We start from the raw sequence: 22086 nt of genomic DNA on the forward strand, positions 1-22086 counted from the left end.
TTATTGAGGTCATTACCATTTATCTAAATGGACCGAAGAGCGTTCAATTTGCTAATAGGCCTACTGTTCTTTATAGTGTTACTTGTTTTGCAGTCATGATTTTAGAGTATATTAGGACTTGGACATGGATCCAATATGTAAAATAAAAACTGTGAAATAAAGTGCAAATGTATCATAATATTAGAACATACGTTTATTAGGAATGTTGTGTGTGCCTTAAAAATGTGCAATGTATTTGCACACATATTAATAGACTCATATGATAAACCTTAGGTAAAGTAAGTGGTTGAATTATAAATTAAAATGTGTAAAAAGTCAAATATAAATACTTTTAAAAAAAACTACACAATTAATGAAAGCGCAGACTGTAATACCTGTCATAGCTAACATAAACTACATTACCCACGATCCCCTCGTCTCATGAACCCTCTCGTGAACCTTATCAACAACACGTCCTCGTCGTTTAAGTGTTTGAGTTTTCATACGTTTATATGATAATGAACTTCCAAAAATGTGTATTTATTTAAGTATTTATTTTAAACGTAACTTGTAAACATATAAACGAGAGCTTTATGGAGTATTTAAAGACAAAAGCCAAAGCAGCCAATGGGAAAACGGTTTGTTACGGAGTCGGACATTTCTAAAGGATGCAAAAGTGGGCCGTCGCAGACCTACATCCACGGTTCAGGAAATTATTATTACTCCGTTTATTTTCCCCGTTACGTGTGTCGGCTTGGCTTTGCAGTGTTTTGTATAGGCGGCTCGTTTCTCTAAGGTAGGACGTCAATCAAACATCCCGATATAGAAAGTGTATTTCCGGGGTAGCAGTAAGTGTCGTTTGTCAACACTCTCCTCGGAGGGGGCCCGTCCGCCAGTCTGATAACATGTTAGGGGTCCTTGAGGTGGAGGAGAGGCGTATGCAAATGTTTTATTAGCTATATTTCACATCTCTGTCAGAGTTCTTGAGCTAAATGTTGATAACAAATAGCTTTCCTTTCTGCTTTGTTTGAATAAAATGGAGAAATATACCACACACGTATGTTTTAAATCGTTATTGTGCTTATTTTCATGCACAATTTCCCATTCTTGATAACTTTTCACCATAATGAACCCCTTTGTGTCAGCTACCTACTGTTAATATACCAATAATGTGTGGTCAATGTACATGCTAAGCCATTTTTTATTCTTGTACATCACAATCCTATCAATTTGAACCAACCCCCAGCAGTGGTGTAAAGTAACTCAAGTAGGGTACTCTGCTTATGCAAATGGAGGAGAATTGTACTTTACTTGAGTATTTCAATGTTTTGCTGCTTTGTAATTCGTTAAATCGTTTACTTTTACTTCACTACAATAATTGAATAATTTAGTTACTTAACTGATTTGGATTTATAATATGAAATATAATCAAGCGTTGAATCAGACTTTAGTTCCACCTGGAGTAAATTAACAAGCTGCAGTATACAAAGTCATTCAAACTAGCTGCACCTTTACTAGCTTTGAGAACACTTTAATGATCAATCCTTATAAAACGTTTCATATATATTATTCTGGAATGGACCAATCTGCACAATAAGAACTTTTTACTTTTGGTACTTTAATTATATTATGATGCTAAAACCTTTGTACTTTTACATGAGGAACATTTTGAGTGCAGGACTTTTACTTGTAACACTCTGGTACTTCTACTTTTACTCAAGTACAGTGCCTGAGTACTTCTTCCACATGTGAACCCCAGTCATTCAGAGCGTTTCATGTTTCATCTGAGCCCTGTTTGTATTTCGCTGTTTTCCAGAAGGGATTCATGGTCCCCCAACAGCCTCACCAATGAAGAAGAAGCCGTCTAATCCAATGCGTCCCAAGCGCAGAAGCCAGGTCAGCACCAGCAATGACTTCTCCTCTGAGCCCGGCCCTGTGCCGCGCTTCACCGCCCAACAGAACTCTGAAACTGTCCCAGAATCCTCCTCACACATCAGGCACATGGCCATGTCCCAGCACAGCCACAACCTCCTCAAGTTCCTAAATGAAGACCGAACCCGCCAAAGGTTCTGCGACGTGTCGGTGTCTGTGGGTGGGAAGATTTACAGCGCCCACAAGGTGGTGTTGGCTCATGGGAGCAGTTATTTCCACGCAGAGCTCTCGAAAAACCCTGCCACAGCGCACGTGACTCTGGACCATGTGGAGGACTCAGTTTTCCAACTCCTGCTTGACTTTTTGTACACCTCTGAGTGCGTTGTTGCAGAGACAGACCTCCCGAATCTAACTGAAGCGGCACGATTCTTAGACATGATGGATATACTCAAGCTGCTGTGTGAGGAAGGGGACCCAGTCTGTGTGGTACACGCTCAGGATGAGATAGGAGGGTCTCCTGAGGTGGAAATGACCTCCATCGACTCACCTCCGAGTGACACAAACATCCAGAGCCCATGTGATGTTTGTTTCATGGAAAACCCCTCTCAGGGCCGCTTGTCTGAGAGTCACACTGATGCACAGCAGGATATCTCGACTGAGAAAGAGAAGACGGCGGCGACTACGCGCAGATCGGCTCGCAGGAGGAGAACACCCACCAAGTATCAGAGAGACAATGTCATCACCACTTCTGAGGAAAAACAAAGGACTGTAGTGCAGAGAGCTGAAGGAAGAATGAAAGAAGCAGGAAAGCTGGAGTTGGAAAAACAACGGCCTAAACTGGACGTAGCAGAGATATCTCAACCAGGAGACATAGTGGACGAGGAAGTGGAGGAAGAGGAGAGAGACATGAATGAGGCCGTGGTCACCCAGAGTGAAGACAAGAGCGCAGGGCAGCAGGGTGCAGATGAAGAAAGGGTGGTGCAGCAGGCAGGTGGAGAGGTGGAAGTGCATGCACCAGCACTAGCAGCAGCTGGAAGCTCCACCAAGAGTCGAGTTTATCCTGAAGGTCTGGCTCCGGTCATCATCAAAACCTCCACCAAGAAGATCCTCAAGTGCCCCAAATGTGACAAGACCTTCGACCGAGCAGGTGGGAACCATGAAGTAGTTCTACCTCTAGTTTCACACAGTCATATACCACACCAGGTGGAGATGTTGAACACAATCATCGTCACTATCAGGTTTATTACTAAAATGCTTAATCTTTTCTTACATGGTTTAGGGATATAGCTGCAATTTTAAATAGGTTGATCCTTTTGAAACACATTTTCTATTATTAGATATATACATTTGTGAAAAATGTCAATCAAACTTTACCACTAAGACACCCTATAATGCTTTTTTGGGTTTTCCCCTTCCTATAGTGCACACAGACCTGATTGTATATGTCTGTGTGCATTTCAATGGTCTGCAAGGCCCTGTGTTTCTCTCCCACACACTCCCCCCCCTCTACTTGATACACCTCCATCTGGTTTCAGACAGAGAGTGAAAAGAGGTGATGCAGCACAGGCAGTATGAGAAAAATAAAGAGCTTTCTGAACATTAAAGCTGGGAGACATGTCCCAGTAGAGGCACTAACACATCATAGGAGCGTCACACAGATGCCTATTTTTTATTTTATTTATTTATTTAATTGTGAATTTTGAATGTCCATTTTTGTACTAGTGTTTTCCTTCTTAAAATGTTTTTAAAATATTTTGAGATTTGGTTGAGCAGGGTATACTTGTACTTGTACTTGTCCTTTTATTAGAGATGTGTCTGTTGTTTGTGTTTGTTTTTAGTGTCAGGATGGAACCCTTGTCTTTTTCTCTGCAAACAGAATCTACCTACGGGTACAAATAAATAACCTGAACCTGAACTAAATACTAATATGAACCTTAAAATGAGCAGAATAGGGCTCCTTTTTATAGGGGATGTCGCGTCTTTTCACGCCCCAAACAACAATAAGAATAGTTCTATACAAAACCTTTTTTTTGTTTAAGCATACTATGGCCATTTTAATATTTTTTTCAAAGAGTTATGATTAAAAAATGTGCAATCCCTAAAATATTATGAATCTGATTGCACTCAAGACAATTGTATTTCGTCGTCTTTTTCAAATGGTGCAACCCATGTAAAAACCCATGATTAAATGTATTGGAGGATAAGATTGGCTCCTTCTAGAGTAGACGATACCAATCCGATTTAAAATATTTTCTTTTTGAAAAGGACTTGATCAGCCCCGATAACGATCTCCCTGAGATCTTATCAATACATTCCCCACAGTGTAATAACTTGTGCACCTTTCCTGCATGTTTTAGGAAAGTATGAGAGTCACACCAGAGTGCACACAGGAGAGAAACCGTTCCAGTGTGACATCTGTCTGCAGCGCTACTCCACCAAGTCCAACCTGACCGTCCACAAGAAGAAGCACGCCAGCGACGCCCCCTTCCAGAAGAAGGAGCACAAATGCCCCTTCTGTAACAAACTCCATGCCAGCAAGAAGACCCTGGCCAAGCACGTGAGGAGGTGAGGCAGAGCGCACACGCAATGAAATATATCATCTACATAATATGAGATTATTCCTCCACAGTAGAAATGCACTTTTGATTCGTTTAGTGCAACAACTAGAACAAATAATATTAAAAAAGTCATAGTATAGTATGTCGAAAATAAATACAAAATCATAGTATGGTTTTTCCAAATTAAATAAAAAGTCATAGTTTAGCATGTCAAAAAGTTTTAAAAATGTCATAGTATAGTACAGGGCTGTTCAATTTGCGGCCCACGGGCCAAATTTGGCCCCGGATTGATATTTACTGGCCCTTTGAGTATCATGTTAAAAAGTTTTGTTTTTTTGGGCCAGAGTGCCTTTATTCCAGAGAGGGTGTTAAATTGAGAGATAGAGGGGAAGACATTACATTAAACACAATATATGCACTCCACTATGCTGTTGTAGTATTTACTGTATCTGAAGCTCTTAATATGATTGCTCATATTACAAGCCATCGTTTTCCCGGCCCCTTGCTTTGGATCATTTTCATCAACCGGCTCCATTCCAAACTAATTGAATAGCCCTAGTATAGTATGTCTAAAATTATAAAAATGAAAGTCATAGTATAGTATGTCAAAAATGTTCATACTGGTCGGTCAAATTATACCATGAAGATGATGATGATGATGTCATGTTTTTTCCTCCTCCTGCAAGGTTTCATCCAGACCACATCCAAGAGTTTCTCACCAAGAGGAAGAGGAAGATTGAAGTCTGGAAATGTGCTGTAAGAATGGATTTCTGTCATATTTTGAACTTATTATGTAAGATAAACTTAAAGGGACTGTTTGGAAAATGTAATTTAGCCTCATAAAAGCTTAAAAAGTCCATATCAGTCTTAAGTGTACACAATAATAATATTTTCACCAACCATTTTCCGACCAGGAATGGATCGATGATGATGAATCAATGCATTTGTGAAATCAATAAATGTATGAAAGAGTAAATTATGATTGTATTGATCTTCTTTGTAACTAGATCTGTCTGAAGACCTTCACCCGCAAGCCTCATCTGCAGGAGCACATGATCCTCCACACGCAGGACCGGCCCTTTAAATGCTCCTTCTGCGACGAATACTTCAGGTCCAGGTTTGCCAGGCTGAAGCACCAAGAGAAGTTCCACTTAGGTGAGAAGAATAGTATCCCTACAGGTTAAAATGAAATGCATAAATGAATGTCAAAGATGTCTTCAAAACTTTAAAATGATGTCACAGAGAGTTTGTGTCTTTTCTCGTTTTCAGGTCCTTTTCCCTGTGAGATTTGTGGGCGCCAGTTTAATGACACCGGCAACAGAAAGAGGCACATAGAGTGCACGCATGGAGGAAAGAGGAAGTGGACCTGCTTTGTTTGTGGGAAATCTGTGCGGGAAAGGTGTGCATCTCTTTTCTTAACTTTCCCTCACATTGTCCTTATTTGCAACTCTTATTTTGAAGAATAGAATCATTGTTACAGTAACTGTGTGCATTTATTGAGATGCTTTCTTATCTTCTTTCAGGACAACGTTGAGAGAGCACTTGAGGATCCACAGTGGGGAGAAGCCTCACCTCTGTAGTATCTGTGGCCAGAGTTTCCGTCATAGCAGCTCCTACAGGTGGGTCCACTCACATTTAAAGATTGTGTGTTGATGACATTTTTAACAGACCAATAAGTGACCATCGCCAGGGCACCCTCGACAAAAAGCCAATGGGATTTCTCCATTGGATTTTGAAGTAAAAAGCTAACTATGGAGCCAGATTTGGGTCAATATTCTAGGGCGCAAAACAAGCTACTCACGAGTGAAAAATATGCTTTTACACGCGTATAAAATTACCCTGGCGCGCAGATTAAGAGACAGCCCTCCTGCTCGCTCGCAGGAGTTTCAGCCTCACTCGCTCCCGGAGTCTGTCTGCGCGCGCGTTAAACGTTTGACACTTTGGGGCGGAGCCACTGGACTTTGATTGACAGCTGCCAGAAAGCCCCGAGTTGCCAGGTTTGATCATTGCCTGAACTACCAAGAGCCGAGGAGTGACAGCAGCAAGATTAGTTGGACGAGATTTATTGATGAAGTTGTCCATAAAAAACTATTATATTCGTAAAGTGTACAGCTAATATCAATTAATTTGATATAAAACAATATATTTTTGAGTGGGCTGTATCTGTCGAAAACTGCTATAGCTACTCTCTGCTGAAGAAAATGAATGTCCACAGTGTTAACATGTAGAAAACAAGTTAACCTAGAGGCCATTTTATGATGACCCTGTCAGTGTGCTATTTAGCTTGCAAACATTAGCTGGGTGATTCTCTGAATCGGGTTCCGATTTTAAATGAAAGGAAACAAAATGTTTAAAGCAATGAATTAATACACTAACAGGGTGTTTTGCATCACAATGTACAACTAAATTTAGTTTTAAGATTTAAGATAATTGGTTGTCTTTGTAGTAGACAACAAACATATTTGCATGTCCTCAGGTGCACCATAGAGAGTATCCTGACTGGCTGCATCACAGCCTGGTACGGCAGCTGCACCGCCCACAATCGTAAGGCTTTACAGAGGGTGGTGAAGCTGCCATCCATGGAGGACCTTTACTCCCAGCGGCTCAGGAAAAAAGCCCTCATGATTATAAAAGACCCCCAGCCACAAACTGCAGTCTGCTGCCGTCTGGCAGGCACTACCGCAGCATCGGGATTAAAACCACTAGACTCGGGAACAGTTTCATCCCACAGGCAATAAGACTGTTAAACACCTGAACTGTTGAAACAACATCCACAACATTAATCTGGCTGCAATTTAGAAATTATTTATCTAATATATCATATTCAAATCACTTGCATATAGACTCTTATTGCACTATTCAACTATTTCACTTTTTTGCTATTTTTCTTTTTGTATTTACTTGCACAATGTTTTCAGTTTTTTCAGTTTTATTGTGTTGCCCTGTTGGAGGTGCCTGTGACCTAAGATTTGTATCGTCAAGCTATGTAGCTATGTACGTATGACTAATAAAAGCCTTGAACCTCACTAAGCATCATTACATATTCATTGAATATTGAAAATAAAAATGGCCAATTATAAGAAAACGTTGTCATAAAACGGCTTCTAGGTTAACTTGTTTTCTACATGTTAACATTGGACCTTCATGTTTCCTACCTATTGTAGGTGCTTACAGTAGCTAGCAGTTTTCGACAGATACAGCCCACTCAAAAATATATTGTTTTATATCAAATTAATTGACATTAGCTGTACACTTTATGAATATAATAGTTTTTTTATGGACAACTTCATCAATAAATCTCGTCCAACTAATCTTGCTGCTGTCACTCCTCGGCTCTTGGTAGTTCAGGCAATGATCAAACCTGGCAACTCCGGGTTTCCTAGAGGAGGAATCAAATCAATCAAAGTCCAGTGGCTCCGCCCCAGGTGTCAGAAACTTTTGACGCGCGGCAGACAGACCCCGCGAGCGAGTGAGGATGAAACTCCCGAGAGCGAGCAGGACGTTTAATCGGCGCGCCAGTCATTTTGTGCATGTGTAAAAGCACATCTTTTGCTCGTGAGTAGCTTGTTTTGCGCGCTAGAATATTGACCCAAATCTGGCTCCATAGCTAACAGTATGCTAAAACCATCACAGTTGCTGCTGTGCATCACCAATACTAACTATGGAGTCAGATTTGGGTTAATATTCCAGCGCGCGAAACAAGCTACTCACTAGTGGAAAATGTGCTTTTACACGCGCATGAAATGACCCTCGCGCGCAGATTAAACCCCCGCGAGCGGCTATGCTATGAGAGAGAGAGACAGCCCTCTTGCTCGCTCGCGGGAGTGTCAGCCTCACTCGTTCGCGGAGTCTGTCTGCGCGCGCGTGAAAAGTTTCTGACACTTTGATTGACAGCTGCCAGGAAGCCCGGAGTTGCCAGGTTTGATAAATGCTTGGACTACCAAGAGCCGAGCAGCAACGTCAGTTGGACGAGATTGAATGGTAAAGTTGTCCATAAAAAAACTATTATATTCGTAAAGTGTACAGCTAATATATATGTATATATATATATATATATATATATATATATATATATGTATATGTATATATATATATGTATATATATGTATATGTGTGTATATATATATATGTATATATATGTATATGTGTGTATATATATATATATATATATATGTATATGTGTGTATATATATATATATATGTGTATATGTGTGTATATATATATGTATATGTGTGTATATATATATATATATGTGTATATGTGTGTATATATATATATATGTATATGTGTGTATATATATATATATGTATATGTGTGTATATATATATATATATATATATATGTATATGTGTGTATATATATCAATTAATTTGATATAAAAAAAACGACAAATTAATTCTAGGAGTGTAATACTTTTACAAACACTATAGTAATAATATGCATGCATTATGACAATATCATACTATTACTATAGGAGTGTTCTATAGTGTGTTCAAAAAACAACTACAGAAAAACTATATATTATACTCTAGTAGTACTATTTAAAATAATATAGTCTTAATACGGAAACACCAAAAAAACCCACTATAGAAATACTTTTACAAACACTATAGTAATAATATGCATTCACTATTACATTACATGTCACTTGTTAGATGTTTTTATCCAAAGCGACTTACATACTCAATACTGTGGGCAATCCCCACAGGAGCAATTTGGGGTGAGGTGTCTCAGGGACACAACGACATGCTTACTGCAGTGGGGTTTGAACCTTTGATCCGAACACCAACGCACTATTCCACTGCGCCACACGCCTCCCTATGACACTATGACAATATCATGCTATTACTAGGAGTGTTCTATAGTGTGTTTAAAAAACAACTATGAAACACTATATATATTATACTATAGTTATACTATTTAAAATAATATAGGAATACTACAAAGATCTAGATACATAGTATTACTATTGAAATATTATAGGGCTACTATAGCTAATAAAATAGCACTACAGAAAAAACTATAGTAATACGATAGCAGGTGAAATATAAGACAGAACACTACAAACGTACTATAGGACACTATACAACTCTTATAGTATACTATAGGGATGTAACGATACCAAAAACTCACGGTACGATAATATCGCGATAACAAGTCCACGGTACGGTATTTATCGCGATATTGAATAATAAAGGGAAGAAGAAGAAAAATCGGAATCTTTTTTTTTTTCAATAAAATGTTTTTTTACTCGGAAAATGTTTTTTTATTACATAATAAATCTGATTTTTACAGCATTTTTGTAGGATAGCAGTATTTTAAAGTGTCAAAAACAAAGTGACAGTAACAGACTGGAACAAGAAAACCAGTGTTTTTGTACCTACTAGTACTACCAAACAAAGTAAGCATTTTCTTTATGCCACTGCATCTCACAAATAAACAAGGACATTTAATAATCAGACCCTGCAATACAATAAATCAAGTTTCACTTTAGTTTTTCAAGTAACTCAACTCAAGCTCACTAGTCACTTACTCAGCATCATCAGACAGGTTTTTAGGAATATGAGAATGTCCACATTTCCAGGTATTTATAAGCTGGGATGTTTGGGCATTTACAATATCCCCTGCTCTGGAAAAAACTCTCGCTTGGTACTGATGTTGCTGGGACAGTAGTGGTCGCGTTAACCGAATATGTTATTTAACAATGACGGAAAAATCTGAAAGCAGTCTTTCATTTTGACAGATTAGAACAAACTCGGAACAGCACCAACGTTTCCCCGCAGCGAGGCCCTGGTGTTATGCCGTGTTATGCATGCCCTCCAAAAGGAAATGATATAGTTTCCAAACCGTACTTTGCCGTACAGATCAATACATGTCTGGGAGGTCTTGCTTTACGCTGTGCGCGTCCCGCGAGGTGCATGCACACACGGCATAACACCGCCCCCCCCCCCCCCGTTGACAGTTCACGAGCATGGTCTATCGTGAACTTTTCAGACCCGACGGGTAATAAGGGATTATGACGGATATTTTATGATCCTGTCTGTCGAAATGACGGACAGCGAAAAAGTCTAACGCCAGGCTTATTGACAGGGCGAGATATACATACAGTATATGGTTGATACTTGTCAATGTCTCTAGGTGTTTAAATGTAGCCCTGTAAATACGATGTCCTTTTGTGTTATCTGTTGTTTTATTTTCATTTTGTAACCTACTTGCTGCCATGTTAGACAGGTATCTCTTGAAAAAGAGATCGATGATCTCAATGGGACCACCTGGTTAAATAAAGGTTTAAAAAAAAAAAGTTTTTACAAAAAATAATATATTTTTTTTAAATAATTTTTTTTGAAAATCGCGGTAGATTTTGTCAGTCTCACGACGGTATTGGGAAGTTTATTTACCGCGATATTCGGTATATCGTTACATCCCTGGTATACTATAGTAATACTATAGTTCATTTCGTAAGGGAGGTGCGAACAGCAGACAGTAGCTAGAAGTTTTCGAAAGATACAGCCCACTCAAAAATATATTGTTTTATATAAAATTAATTAATATATATAAATATATTATTTATATATATATATATATATATATATATATATATATATATATATATATATATATATATATATATTGTAGCGATCTGCATTTATTGTTCAAGTGTTCTGTTAACTGTTTGTGTCAGGCTTCTGTGAGGAGAGCAGGTAGGGGCGGGGTTGGGGAGCAGAGGGTTTGGTGTGTGTGTGTCTGTGTGGGCGCGTGCAGGTGAGTGAGAGGTTGGCGCGAGAGGAGAGAGAGTGAGAAAGGACGGATGAGAGCCGTTGGTTGTTAATAAACCTGTTTAACTTGAGAACGCTTCACTCGTCATTCCGACACGTCCGGGTGGACGTTACATTGGTGTCAAAAGTAAAAAAAAACAACAAAAAAAAAACAGAGTTTTATCCGCTAATCGCCGGTAGCCGCAGCTAGCACTGACTCAGCTAACGTTAGCTCTGCTTCATCGGCCGGTAAATAATGGAAGCACAGATGAACCGGACCGGAGCTCGTCCGAAAGTCAAGGAGGAGATGGATGGCTTATGGCGTGACTCAGAAGACAATTTATGGCGTGAATTAAATGCTGCTGCCGGTTTCGACTCGGCCGGCGGGAAGCGGCACGTCGGCGCAGGGACCTCCCCCGGGAGTGGCGCGGCGCCGGTTGTAAACAATGATGGCGGCGCCCGGCTCCAAGTTAAAACACCGAAATACAACGGTAAAGCCGACTGGGAAGCCTTCCATGCCCAATTTGAACTGTTATCACGGGCTGTGGGCTGGTCTGAGGACAATAAGGCGCTCCAGCTGGCCCTGTGTATTACAGATGAAGCTTTATCCTGTTTGCTACTGCTCAGCCCGGCTGAAAGAACTGACTATGGGGCCTTGGTTGGGGCTCTGAAGCGGCGGTTTGGACAATGCAGCCAGCCTGGGGTGCTGCGTTCGGAGCTGTCAAGCAGACAGAGACAGCCGGGTGAGCCGCTCCGCATATTGGCTAATGACATTGAAACCCTGGCGAGAAGGGCATACAGCCACATGTCCCCTGAGGTGCAGAGCGAGCTGGCTAGGGACCAGTTTATCCGGGCCATAACCCCCAGGGAGCTGCGCGTCCAGACACAACTGGCACATCCCCGCTCTCTGCAGGAAGCACTGGAGCTGGCGTTGGAGAGAGAGGTTGTAGGAGGGGCGGCAGAGAGCACGCACACGGGAGGCGGCCCGGTTGTGAGAACGGTGAGACAGGAGGAGCCAGGACAAGAGAAACCAGCATGGGCGGCTGAGTTGACTGAGCTAATCCGTGCTATGGCACTGCAATCGCCGCAGGGCAGCAACCGTCCTCGTCGGGGTCCTCTGGTGTTTTGGGGGTGCGGCCAGGTCGGCCATATTAGCACAAGGTGCCCCATGAATGCTGATATTCAGGGAAACGCCCCCGGGTCTGTGTAAATGGGACGTCACAGACCCCCGCCGTTGGGTCCCATCCTGCCTGGTCTCCAGTGGACAGAGCCCAGCTGCACGGAGGGGGGAGCGGGGCTCCGCTTCCCCCAGAAGCAAACGACATCGCAGAGTCTGTGAGGGTGGTGGGCTGGACTCACGCGGGGGATTTCTGCCATGTCCCCGTCACCCTGGCAGGGGCCCCATGGACGGCCCTTGTTGACACCGGCTCCACAGCGACACTGATGAGACCGGACGTGGTCCCAGCGGGGACACGGTTGACACCCACTCTGGTGAAACTGCGAACAGTAACCGGTGAGCTAGCCCCTATGCTTGGGAGAGGGGTGGTGGTTATACAGGTGGGGGGGCTGTCAGTGTCTGTTAAGGTGTGGGTTGCGGCAGTACAGGACTCCTGCATATTAGGACTTGACTTTCTGCGGGTTGCACGCTGTGTGCTAGACCTGGGGAGGAACACGCTGGCCTTTCCAGGGGGTCCCACAGTTGAAATGGTGCACCCCACACTTGCCACGACACCACACCCACCTACATCAAGAGTGACTGAAACACTTCCCCCACCCCAAACCCCCCCCCCTGCAGCCATGCCCCCTGTCATCAATGCTAACCCCAGCCCCAACCCCACACCCCGTACTCCAGTTGATGTACGGCCCCCGGCCCCGGAACAACAACCTGCAGCTCTAAAGGGGGACAGACGGGCGGCAGTGAAGGAGGTGTGGAAACGCAGCTGTGATGACTTAAAACCCGAGCAGCGGGAGGAACTGTGGCAAGTGCTGTGGGAGTTTAAGGACATTTTTGCTCTGACAGAAGAGGAAGTGGGCCTGACACACCTGGTGCAGCACGATATCGACACGGGCGACGCACGGCCCGTCAAGACACGCCCCCGCCGCCTTCCCCTGGCCCATCAGACAGCAGCAGACAGCGCTATTGATGAGATGCTGTCAGCTGGCATTATTGAGCCCTCTGACAGCCCCTGGGCCTCGGGGGTTGTGATGGTCAATAAGAAGAAGAGTTCAAAGATGAGGTTTTGTGTGGACTACAGACCGCTGAACAGTGTGACCAAGAAAGAATCATACCCGCTGCCCCGCATAGATGAGTGTTTGGACTTGGTGTCTGGCTCATCCTGGTTCTCCTCTTTAGACCTGCGCAGTGGGTATTGGCAAGTTCCCCTCAGCCCAGAAGCCAGACCAAAGACAGCTTTTTGCACTGGGAGGGGGCTGTGGCAGTTTCGAGTCCTCTCCTTCGGCCTGTGCAATGCTCCGGCCACGTTTGAGCGGCTGATGGAAAGGGTGCTCGCTGACGTTCCCCGACAGGAGTGCCTGGTCTACCTGGACGATATCCTGGTCCATGGTAGCTCCTTCCAGGCGGCTTTAGGAGCCCTGCGGCGGGTTCTACAGAGGATAGCAGCAGCGGGGTTGAAGCTCCACCCCGACAAGTGCTGTTTCTTGAGGAGAGAGTTGGAGTTCCTGGGGCACCGAGTCGGAGGAGAGGGCATCAGCACGCTGGAGGAGAAGGTGCGGGCAGTAAAGGACTGGCCAGCCCCCATCAATCTGCGGGAGCTGAAGAGCTTCATTGGGTTAGCGTCGTACTACAGGCGGTTCGTGCGTGGCTTCTCTTGCATAGCTGCACCCCTGTTCCGCCTGCAACAGAAAGACTGTGATTTTGCTTGGACTCCAGAGTGTGAGCTGGCCTTCAGCTCTTTAAAGAAGGCCTTGACGGAGTCTCCCATCCTCACTCCCCCAGACCTCAGCCTACCGTTCGTCCTGGATACGGACGCCAGTGACGTCGGGATGGGGGCGGTGTTGAGCCAGGTGGGGCCTGGGGGGGAAAAAGTGGTGGCGTATTTCAGCAAAACCTTCAACAAAGCTGAACGGCGCTATTGTGTGACACGCAGAGAGTTGCTGGCAATTGTGAGAGCAATCAGCCATTTCAGGTACTACCTGTGTGGCCTGTCCTTCACAGTGAGGACTGACCACGCAGCCCTCCAGTGGCTGATGTCCTTCAAGGAGCCCGAGGGACAGATTGCACGCTGGCTAGAAGGACTGGCGCCGTACGTCTTCACAGTGGAGCACAGGGCGGGGGTTCGCCATACCAACGCTGACGCCCTGTCCCGGCGCCCCTGTGCTCCCAGCGGCTGTCGGTACTGTGAAAAGAGAGAGGACCAAGAAAAGGAGCTCTGTGCAGAGGAGGAGCGAGACCACAGGCATAAACCAGCCGAGCCGGTCTGCAGAGGTGCACGGATCATCGACTCACCCGAATGGAGAGCGCGGCAGGAAGAGGATGCTGACCTACAGCCAGTGCTGAGGTGGGTGGAGTCAGGACAAAAGCCACTGTGGAATGAAGTTGCTGGGTGCTCGCTTGCCACCAAAGGACTGGTTGCAAAGTTTGAGGCTCTCCGGACGAAGGATGGAGTGCTGCAGAGAGCCTGGAAAGAGCCTGCAACGGGGGAGGAGAGGTGGCAGGTGGTGGTCCCCAGGGCGCTGAGGGAAGAAGTGCTTAAGGCCTCCCATGGAACTACTGGGGCAGGACACTTTGGGGTCTCCAAAACCTTGCGTCGACTCCGCCAAAGCTGTTACTGGGGCCAGCTCAGGAGAGATGTTGAGGACTTCTGCCGCCGCTGCGACCTTTGTACGGCGTACAAAGGTCCCACTGATCAGTCACGTGCCCAGCTTCAGCAGCTAGCGGTGGGGGCCCCGATGGAGAGGGTGGCGGTGGACATAATGGGCCCATTCCCGTGCACAGAGAAGGGGAACCGTTACGTCCTGGCCGCCATGGACTATTTTACAAAATGGCCAGAGGCGTATGCTATACCAGACCAGGAGGCGGTGACCGTTGCAGGTGCCCTGGTGGAGGGCATGTTTGCCAGATTTGGAGCGGCCGAGGTCATTCACAGCGACCAAGGAAGAAACTTTGAGTCGAGGGTGTTCGCCGCTATGTGTGACCGGCTGGGCATGCAAAAGACGCGGACTACTCCTCTGCACCCGCAGAGTGACGGACTGGTCGAACGGTTCAATAGGACTCTGGGAAAACAACTCGCTATCCTCACCGCGGAGCATCAGCGTGATTGGGACATGCACCTCCCTCTTGTTCTTTGGGCCTACAGATCGGCTGTGCAGGAGTCCACCTCATGCACACCGGCCCTGCTCATGCTGGGGCGAGAGCTGCGGACACCAGCAGAAATGGCTTTTGGCCGACCCCCCGACACACCAGCGGTTCCTCCGGGACCAGAATATGCCAGGAGGCTCCAGGATAGAATGGAGTCAGCACATGCCTTTGCCCGCGATCAGCTGCAGAAGGCGGGCATGAGACAGAAAAGAAACTATGACACGAGGGCTAGAGGGGGGGACTTCAAGGCCGGGGACCTGGTGTGGGTGTATAGTCCAAGAAGAAAGAAGGGCCGGTGCCCTAAGTTGGACTGTCACTGGGTGGGCCCTTGTGAGGTGCTGGAAAAGCTGGGAGAGGTGGTCTATAGGGTCCAGCTGCCGCCTAGAGGGAGACGGGTGGCCCTCCACAGGGACCGGCTGGCCCCATACAGAGGCGATGCACATCCGCGGCCTAGACCCCCAGCATCGTCTAGGAGAAACCAGACAGTCACTTCCCCCGATTCACTGACTGTGTCCCCTGCTGACCCCCCACATTCACCCCCACCCCCAAACTCACCCCCTGTTCCGGGACAGGATGTTCCAAGCCGGCAAGCGCAGCCGCCTGTGTTCACTCCAAGGCGGCCTCAGAGACCAAGAAGAGCCCCGGGCCACCTCAGAGACTTTTTATGCATTCCCTCGGGGCGAGGGACTTAGTAAGGGGGGGGGCAATGTAGCGATCTGCATTTATTGTTCAAGTGTTCTGTTAACTGTTTGTGTCAGGCTTCTGTGAGGAGAGCAGGTAGGGGCGGGGTTGGGGAGCAGAGGGTTTGGTGTGTGTGTGTCTGTGTGGGCGCGTGCAGGTGAGTGAGAGGTTGGCGCGAGAGGAGAGAGAGTGAGAAAGGACGGATGAGAGCCGTTGGTTGTTAATAAACCTGTTTAACTTGAGAACGCTTCACTCGTCATTCCGACACGTCCGGGTGGACGTTACAATATATATATATATATATATATAAATATAGCTAATATCAGCTAATATATATATATATTAGCTGTACACTTTACGAATATAATAGTTTTTTATGGTAAAATTCTATTTCGTCCAACTGATTTTCTGCTGTCACTCCTCGGCTCTTGGTAGTGCAGGCATTTATCAAACCTGGCAACTCCGAGCTTCCTGGCAGCTGTCAATCAAAGTCCAGTGGCTCTGCCCCATAGTGTCAGAAAATGTTCACGTGCGCGCAGACAGATTCTGCGAGCGAGTGAGGCTGACACTCCCACAAGCGAGCAAGAGGGCTGTCTCCCGCTCGCGAGGGTTTAATCTGTGCGCGAGGGTCATTTCATGCGCGTTTAAAAGCACATTTTCTGCTTGTGAGTCGCTTGTTTTCCTCGAAACACTCGGTTGTTGTTGTTGGCGAAACACATCAGCAATGACGCGGGTGACACGGGGGTGAGGGGAGAGGCGGGCTTATGGCGTATAGCGCGTACACACGGAGCCGTTTGACCCCCCAGAGCGTTCCGTCCGCAGATCTACCCACCTTGGGACCAGTTATCATTTTAGGGGGCCGTTTCCGCGGCTCCGTTACGGTAGAAAAAAGTAGCAGATGCAACCCGAACCTTCTCCATGTAAACGGGGCCTTTGTAGTCTCATTCAGCCACATTTAGCAACCACCATTTTTATGACACATAGAATCTACGGACATTCAAAGTGGGGTATTTACTAATATTTTTTATTTCGTGGAGCAAAATGTGAAAATCTCCTCGGCTTATGTTAACCACAGACTTTATTTTAGTCACTAACCAAAAACGCATTACACTTTTTTGGGAATTTGAGATGAGGGAAACTGAAGTTGTAAAATATTAACTAATTTCCAGGTTTTAGGACTCACTCCTCAATATGTTTACTGTTTCTTTGGCAGGCTCCATCTCAGAGTGCACCACGACGATAAGCGCTATGAGTGTGATGAATGTGGGAAAACCTTCATACGCCACGATCACCTGACCAAACATCAGAAAATACACTCTGGTACAAAAAAAAAAGTTTCTCTTTGCATTTCAGTACCATGGGATATACTTTTTACTCTTCCCCGTCTCCAGTCAGCAGTGACTTTAATTTGAGCAATGTTCATTACAGGTGAGAAGGCCCACCAATGTGAAGAATGTGGAAAGTGCTTCAGACGCCATGATCACCTGACGGTCCACTACAAAAGTATTCATTTGGGGGAGAAAGTCTGGCAGAAGTATGTCATCTTACAAATCACAATCAGACTCGTTCTTTTTTTAGGTGTTGATGTAACATTTCTTATATTGTATCTTATAATGTCATCTTTGTCCACAGATATAAAACGGCTGTGCATCAGTGTGAGGTTTGCAAGAAAGAATTCAAAGGAAAGTCCAGTCTAGAAATGCACTTCAGGACACACTCAGGTAAGGAAACCAAGAGGGTCATCGATATATCAGCTTAAAAACCCAATATGAGAGCAGAACAATGGCATTTGGATGCATTTACCCAGAGGTGGGAGAAGTTCTCAGATCTTGTACTTAAGTAAAAGTAGAAGAACCAGAGTGTAGGAATACTCTGTTACAGTAAAAGTCCTGCAATCAAAATGTTGCTCAGTAAAAGTAGAAAAGTATTATCATCAAAATATAGTTAAAGTAGCGACAGTAAAAGTAGTCATTGTGCAGATTGGTCCATTTCAGAATAACATATATGATATGATTTATAATGATTGATCATGAAAGTGTTCTCAAAGCTGGTAAAGGTGCAGCTAGTTTGAATTACTTTGTATACTGCAGGGTAGCTTGTGAATTTACTCCAGGTGGAACTAAAGTCTGATTTAACACTTGATTATATTTCACATCATTCATCCAGATCTGTAAAGTGACTAAAGATATTAAATAAATGTAGTGTTTTAGTGGTGTAATATTAATGCTGTAGCATTACTTGTTGGGGATATCGTTCTTTCAAAAATGTTTACTGACAACACGCTAACGTATTGCTATCGCTAACAATATGAGATGCTCTGTTTCAACAATGTTAGGCTGAAAAAGAAGCATTCCCACTGAAATGGATTGTGCTGATCTTTGAGGAGATGCAGTGATTCTTACCAAGTTAAACTAGAAAATCTATAAATGTTTGCTAGCTGCTAGCTTGATACCTGATGACATTTAATGCAAAACGTGTTCTGGTGCAGCACAGCATTAGCCTGATCTCAGGTCATTTACGCCTCATTTTCACCAACACATTTTCTTTGGTTCCTAATGTACACTGATGAAAAATCTATATTGTGAGATTACAAAAAAAATGTGCTAGCTAAATTATGAAGTGTCAAATGCTAGAAGCTAGAAGCGGGGACTACCCCACACTGAGATGCTTAGGAAGACAAATGTGTTTTCTCATTGCACATTCACTAAGCCCTGCACCACTTAGTTACTGTGGTTACACTCTAGTCAAAACATGAACAGTTATCATATTGGTAGAGTTACTGATCAAAGTTCATTGCGATTTGAAAAAAAGAAATTGTCTTTGATTTAATACAGGAAAAAAATGGTGTTTTCATTACTAGCTACATACATGATATTGTGCAAATAAACTGAAGCTTAAAGTTGCTTAAAAGTTGTGTTACTAGTTGATTATTTAATTAGTATATATTGAAATAAGGAAGAGAAATGTTTATGAATTGCAGGATAGAAATGGCTATGAAAATACATTTGTTCAATGTTCTCTTGTGTTCATGTGACAGGAGAGAAACCCCACAGATGTCCCGAGTGCAACCAGACATTTCGTATAAAGAAGACCCTGACGAAGCACATGGTGATCCACTCTGACGCTCGTCCCTTTAACTGCCCCCAATGCAGCGCCACCTTTAAAAGAAAAGACAAGCTCAAGTACCACGTCGACCACGTGCACAGCGTTCGCTTCTCTGAGCAGCCCCTCGGCACGGACAAAATGATCTCCCTTCCTTTTGAGGAGCCCTCTAAGGGATACCACGCCGAACCCAAGCCAGTCCTCCAGAGCCCGCCTCGTCCTGCTAACGTCTGCGTACCCGTCACTTTGGTTCCTGTGCGGGTGGCGGGAGGAGCACAGGATCCCACCACTCTCTCCTCCCAAACTCACAATGTTGTGAGCATGCAGGGGCAGCAGCAGAACTCAAGCTACCAGGCTGCTACAGATCTGGCTTTCTTGGAAAAGTACACCCTCACTCCGCAGCCGGCCAACGTCGTGAGGGCCGATCAGATGCTGGACCCCCGGGAGCAGTCCTACCTCGGCACCCTGCTGGGACTGGACTCTGCTTCCTCTGTGCAGAACATCTCCAACTCTGATCATTCACACTGACAGACTAAAACTGGACCTTTAACGCACAAACTTTAATTTAATAAGAACTGAAGCTACAGTATTCACCACTGACATACAGACGGCATTAATTCTTCGTCCATTTAAATTAATTACACTTATAACACAAAGTATTCTGGTGAAGCACAGGATAGCCTGATCTCAGGTAATTTCTGCCTCTCAAAATAAATGTATTTGTGTGAGCTGTACAAAAAGAAGAGAAATTCATAAATTGTAATTGTCTTTGTTGTTGTTTCTATTAAGTGAAATTATGACAAATCTCATCGCAACTCTATAAAACTGAAGAACAGTTGTAGTAAATGTTTTTGTACCAGTTATTATGAGATGACAACAAACTTTAAATGTTACAAATACCAAGGCTTGCCCCTTTCTTCAGGGTGTAAAATTACATTTCTGTTTTAAAAGCTGGTGGATTTCTTTGGTCTCACAGAATAACCTGCCTTTTTAAGGTTTTACCATTTTTCATGGTATTCATGGTTTTTTTTAAGGAATCTGTTGATTGGCGGACCAGTAATTGATGACAATTTCTGATTAACTAATGTGTAGTAAAGCAAAGGTTTCACTCATACAACGTTCATATGAGATTAGAGGTTGATGAATTTGCAAGATAAAAACTTTAAAGTGAAATCAGTAATGACATTACAAGTGGTCAATTGTGTATTTGAGTGCTTTGACAGTTACTTTAATTGTTGGTTGAGTTTCAAACCGTTCAAACTCACATTCTAAAACAGTGGTGGTGCTCCCCTCAAACTTTGTCATGATCAATAAAATCTATTTGAAAATATGAATGTTTGTTTAACTGGGCCAGGCCCACATCAGCCTCGCGCATCATTAGTAATATACATAAATAGCTATCTATGTATTTGATCTTATGCTATATTTATAATATATTTACAAAAATGCATTTAAAAAGCTTGCTCTGTTCATAGAAAGCGTGCTGCTTACAAAATCAAACGCAGCATAAAGCCTATGCTTTGCTATTGTTGGTTGGCTTGGTGAAGGTTGCTCTCAGTATGTTAAAAAATAATGGAAAAAGTCATACTACTATGTCGAAAAAATCATGAAAAAAAGTGAGTATAGTGTGTCGGAAGTCAAAGTATAGTATTTATTTCAATATGAAAATAAAATAGTTTGTCAATACTTTTATGAAAAAAGTATAATAATGTGGTGAAAAAAGGAAAATGTTATAGTATGTCATAAAATCATAATAAATCATTTTGGAAATATCATGAAAAGATCTAAAGTATAGTACTTAAAAAACAGTATGAAAATAATCGTAGTTTAATATGTCAAAATGTAATTAAAAAAGTAATGATATGGTATGTCGGAAAATCATAACAAAACTTAGTATAGGTTGAATTTTTTTTTTTAAAGTATGTCAAGAAGTTCATTAAAAAACGATACATAGTATATTGATCAAAGGCAATATGAAAAATGGCCACAGTGTAGTTAGTACGTTGGAATAAACGTTATTGTATTGAATGTTGAAAAATATGACGAACAAGTTATGTCAAAAATAGAATTTAAAAAATCATATTATAGTATCTCTAAAAATGTAATAGTAAACTCATTTTAAAACACTATGAAAAAAATAAATATATATACTGTATATGATTAAGATATATACATACAGACCTGTATTTAGTATATTATGTCGAAAAAGTTTCATAGTATTGTAGGTAAAAAAATCTAAATCTGAATCAGGTTTATTGCCAAGTCGTATAGTAACTTCATATCATATGTAGTTTACTAAAAAAAAAAAAAGTCATAGTACAGTATGTTGAAAATATCATGAAAAGTCAGATTATAGCATGGCGAAACCTTGTAAAATATCAAAACTCGCACAGTATGATATCTTCAGATATCGTGAAAAAGTCATAGTTTAGCATGTTGTAAAAATCGATAGTATATACGGTGGCCGGCAGGTGCAAACGCGGAACAACGGCCCAAAACGCAGACATTAGCAGGAAACACCTGCAAATAATGAAATGAAAAACAAACAAACCCTGAAAACAAATATAACAGAAAAACGCTGCATTTACAGAAATTATGCAAACTAAATACAACACACAAACCCCGAAAACAAACGCAACAAAAAAACACTGCACGATATGCAAAGTGCAAAGCACATGCAAATACCAAAGCACATGCAAATACCAAAGCACATACAAATCCCCTAAACACATACAAAAAAAAACATTCCGGAAGTGCTGCAGGCCTCTAGGGGGCGCGCTACGTGGAACAGATTGATGTCTGACCAGACATAGAGAGAAC

At 43.3% G+C, this 22086-nt stretch overlaps 1 protein-coding gene across 1 annotated transcript; it reads left to right on the forward strand.

Moving 5' to 3' along the window:
* The first annotated feature begins 419 nt into the window (after positions 1-419).
* On the forward strand, positions 420-20596 carry zbtb41 (zinc finger and BTB domain containing 41). The gene is made up of 11 exons (XM_079650772.1): positions 420-682; positions 1796-2998; positions 4209-4416; positions 5096-5165; positions 5417-5564; positions 5679-5808; positions 5933-6028; positions 17378-17484; positions 17593-17698; positions 17797-17885; positions 19202-20596. The coding sequence occupies exons 1-11, from the start codon at positions 607-609 to the stop codon at positions 19792-19794; spliced, it is 2826 nt and encodes a 941-aa protein (XP_079506898.1). The 5' UTR covers positions 420-606; the 3' UTR covers positions 19795-20596.
* The last annotated feature ends 1490 nt before the right edge of the window (positions 20597-22086 follow it).

This window comes from Notothenia rossii, assembly GCF_949606895.1.
Source record: "Notothenia rossii genome assembly, chromosome: 9".
NCBI lineage: Eukaryota > Metazoa > Chordata > Actinopteri > Perciformes > Nototheniidae > Notothenia > Notothenia rossii.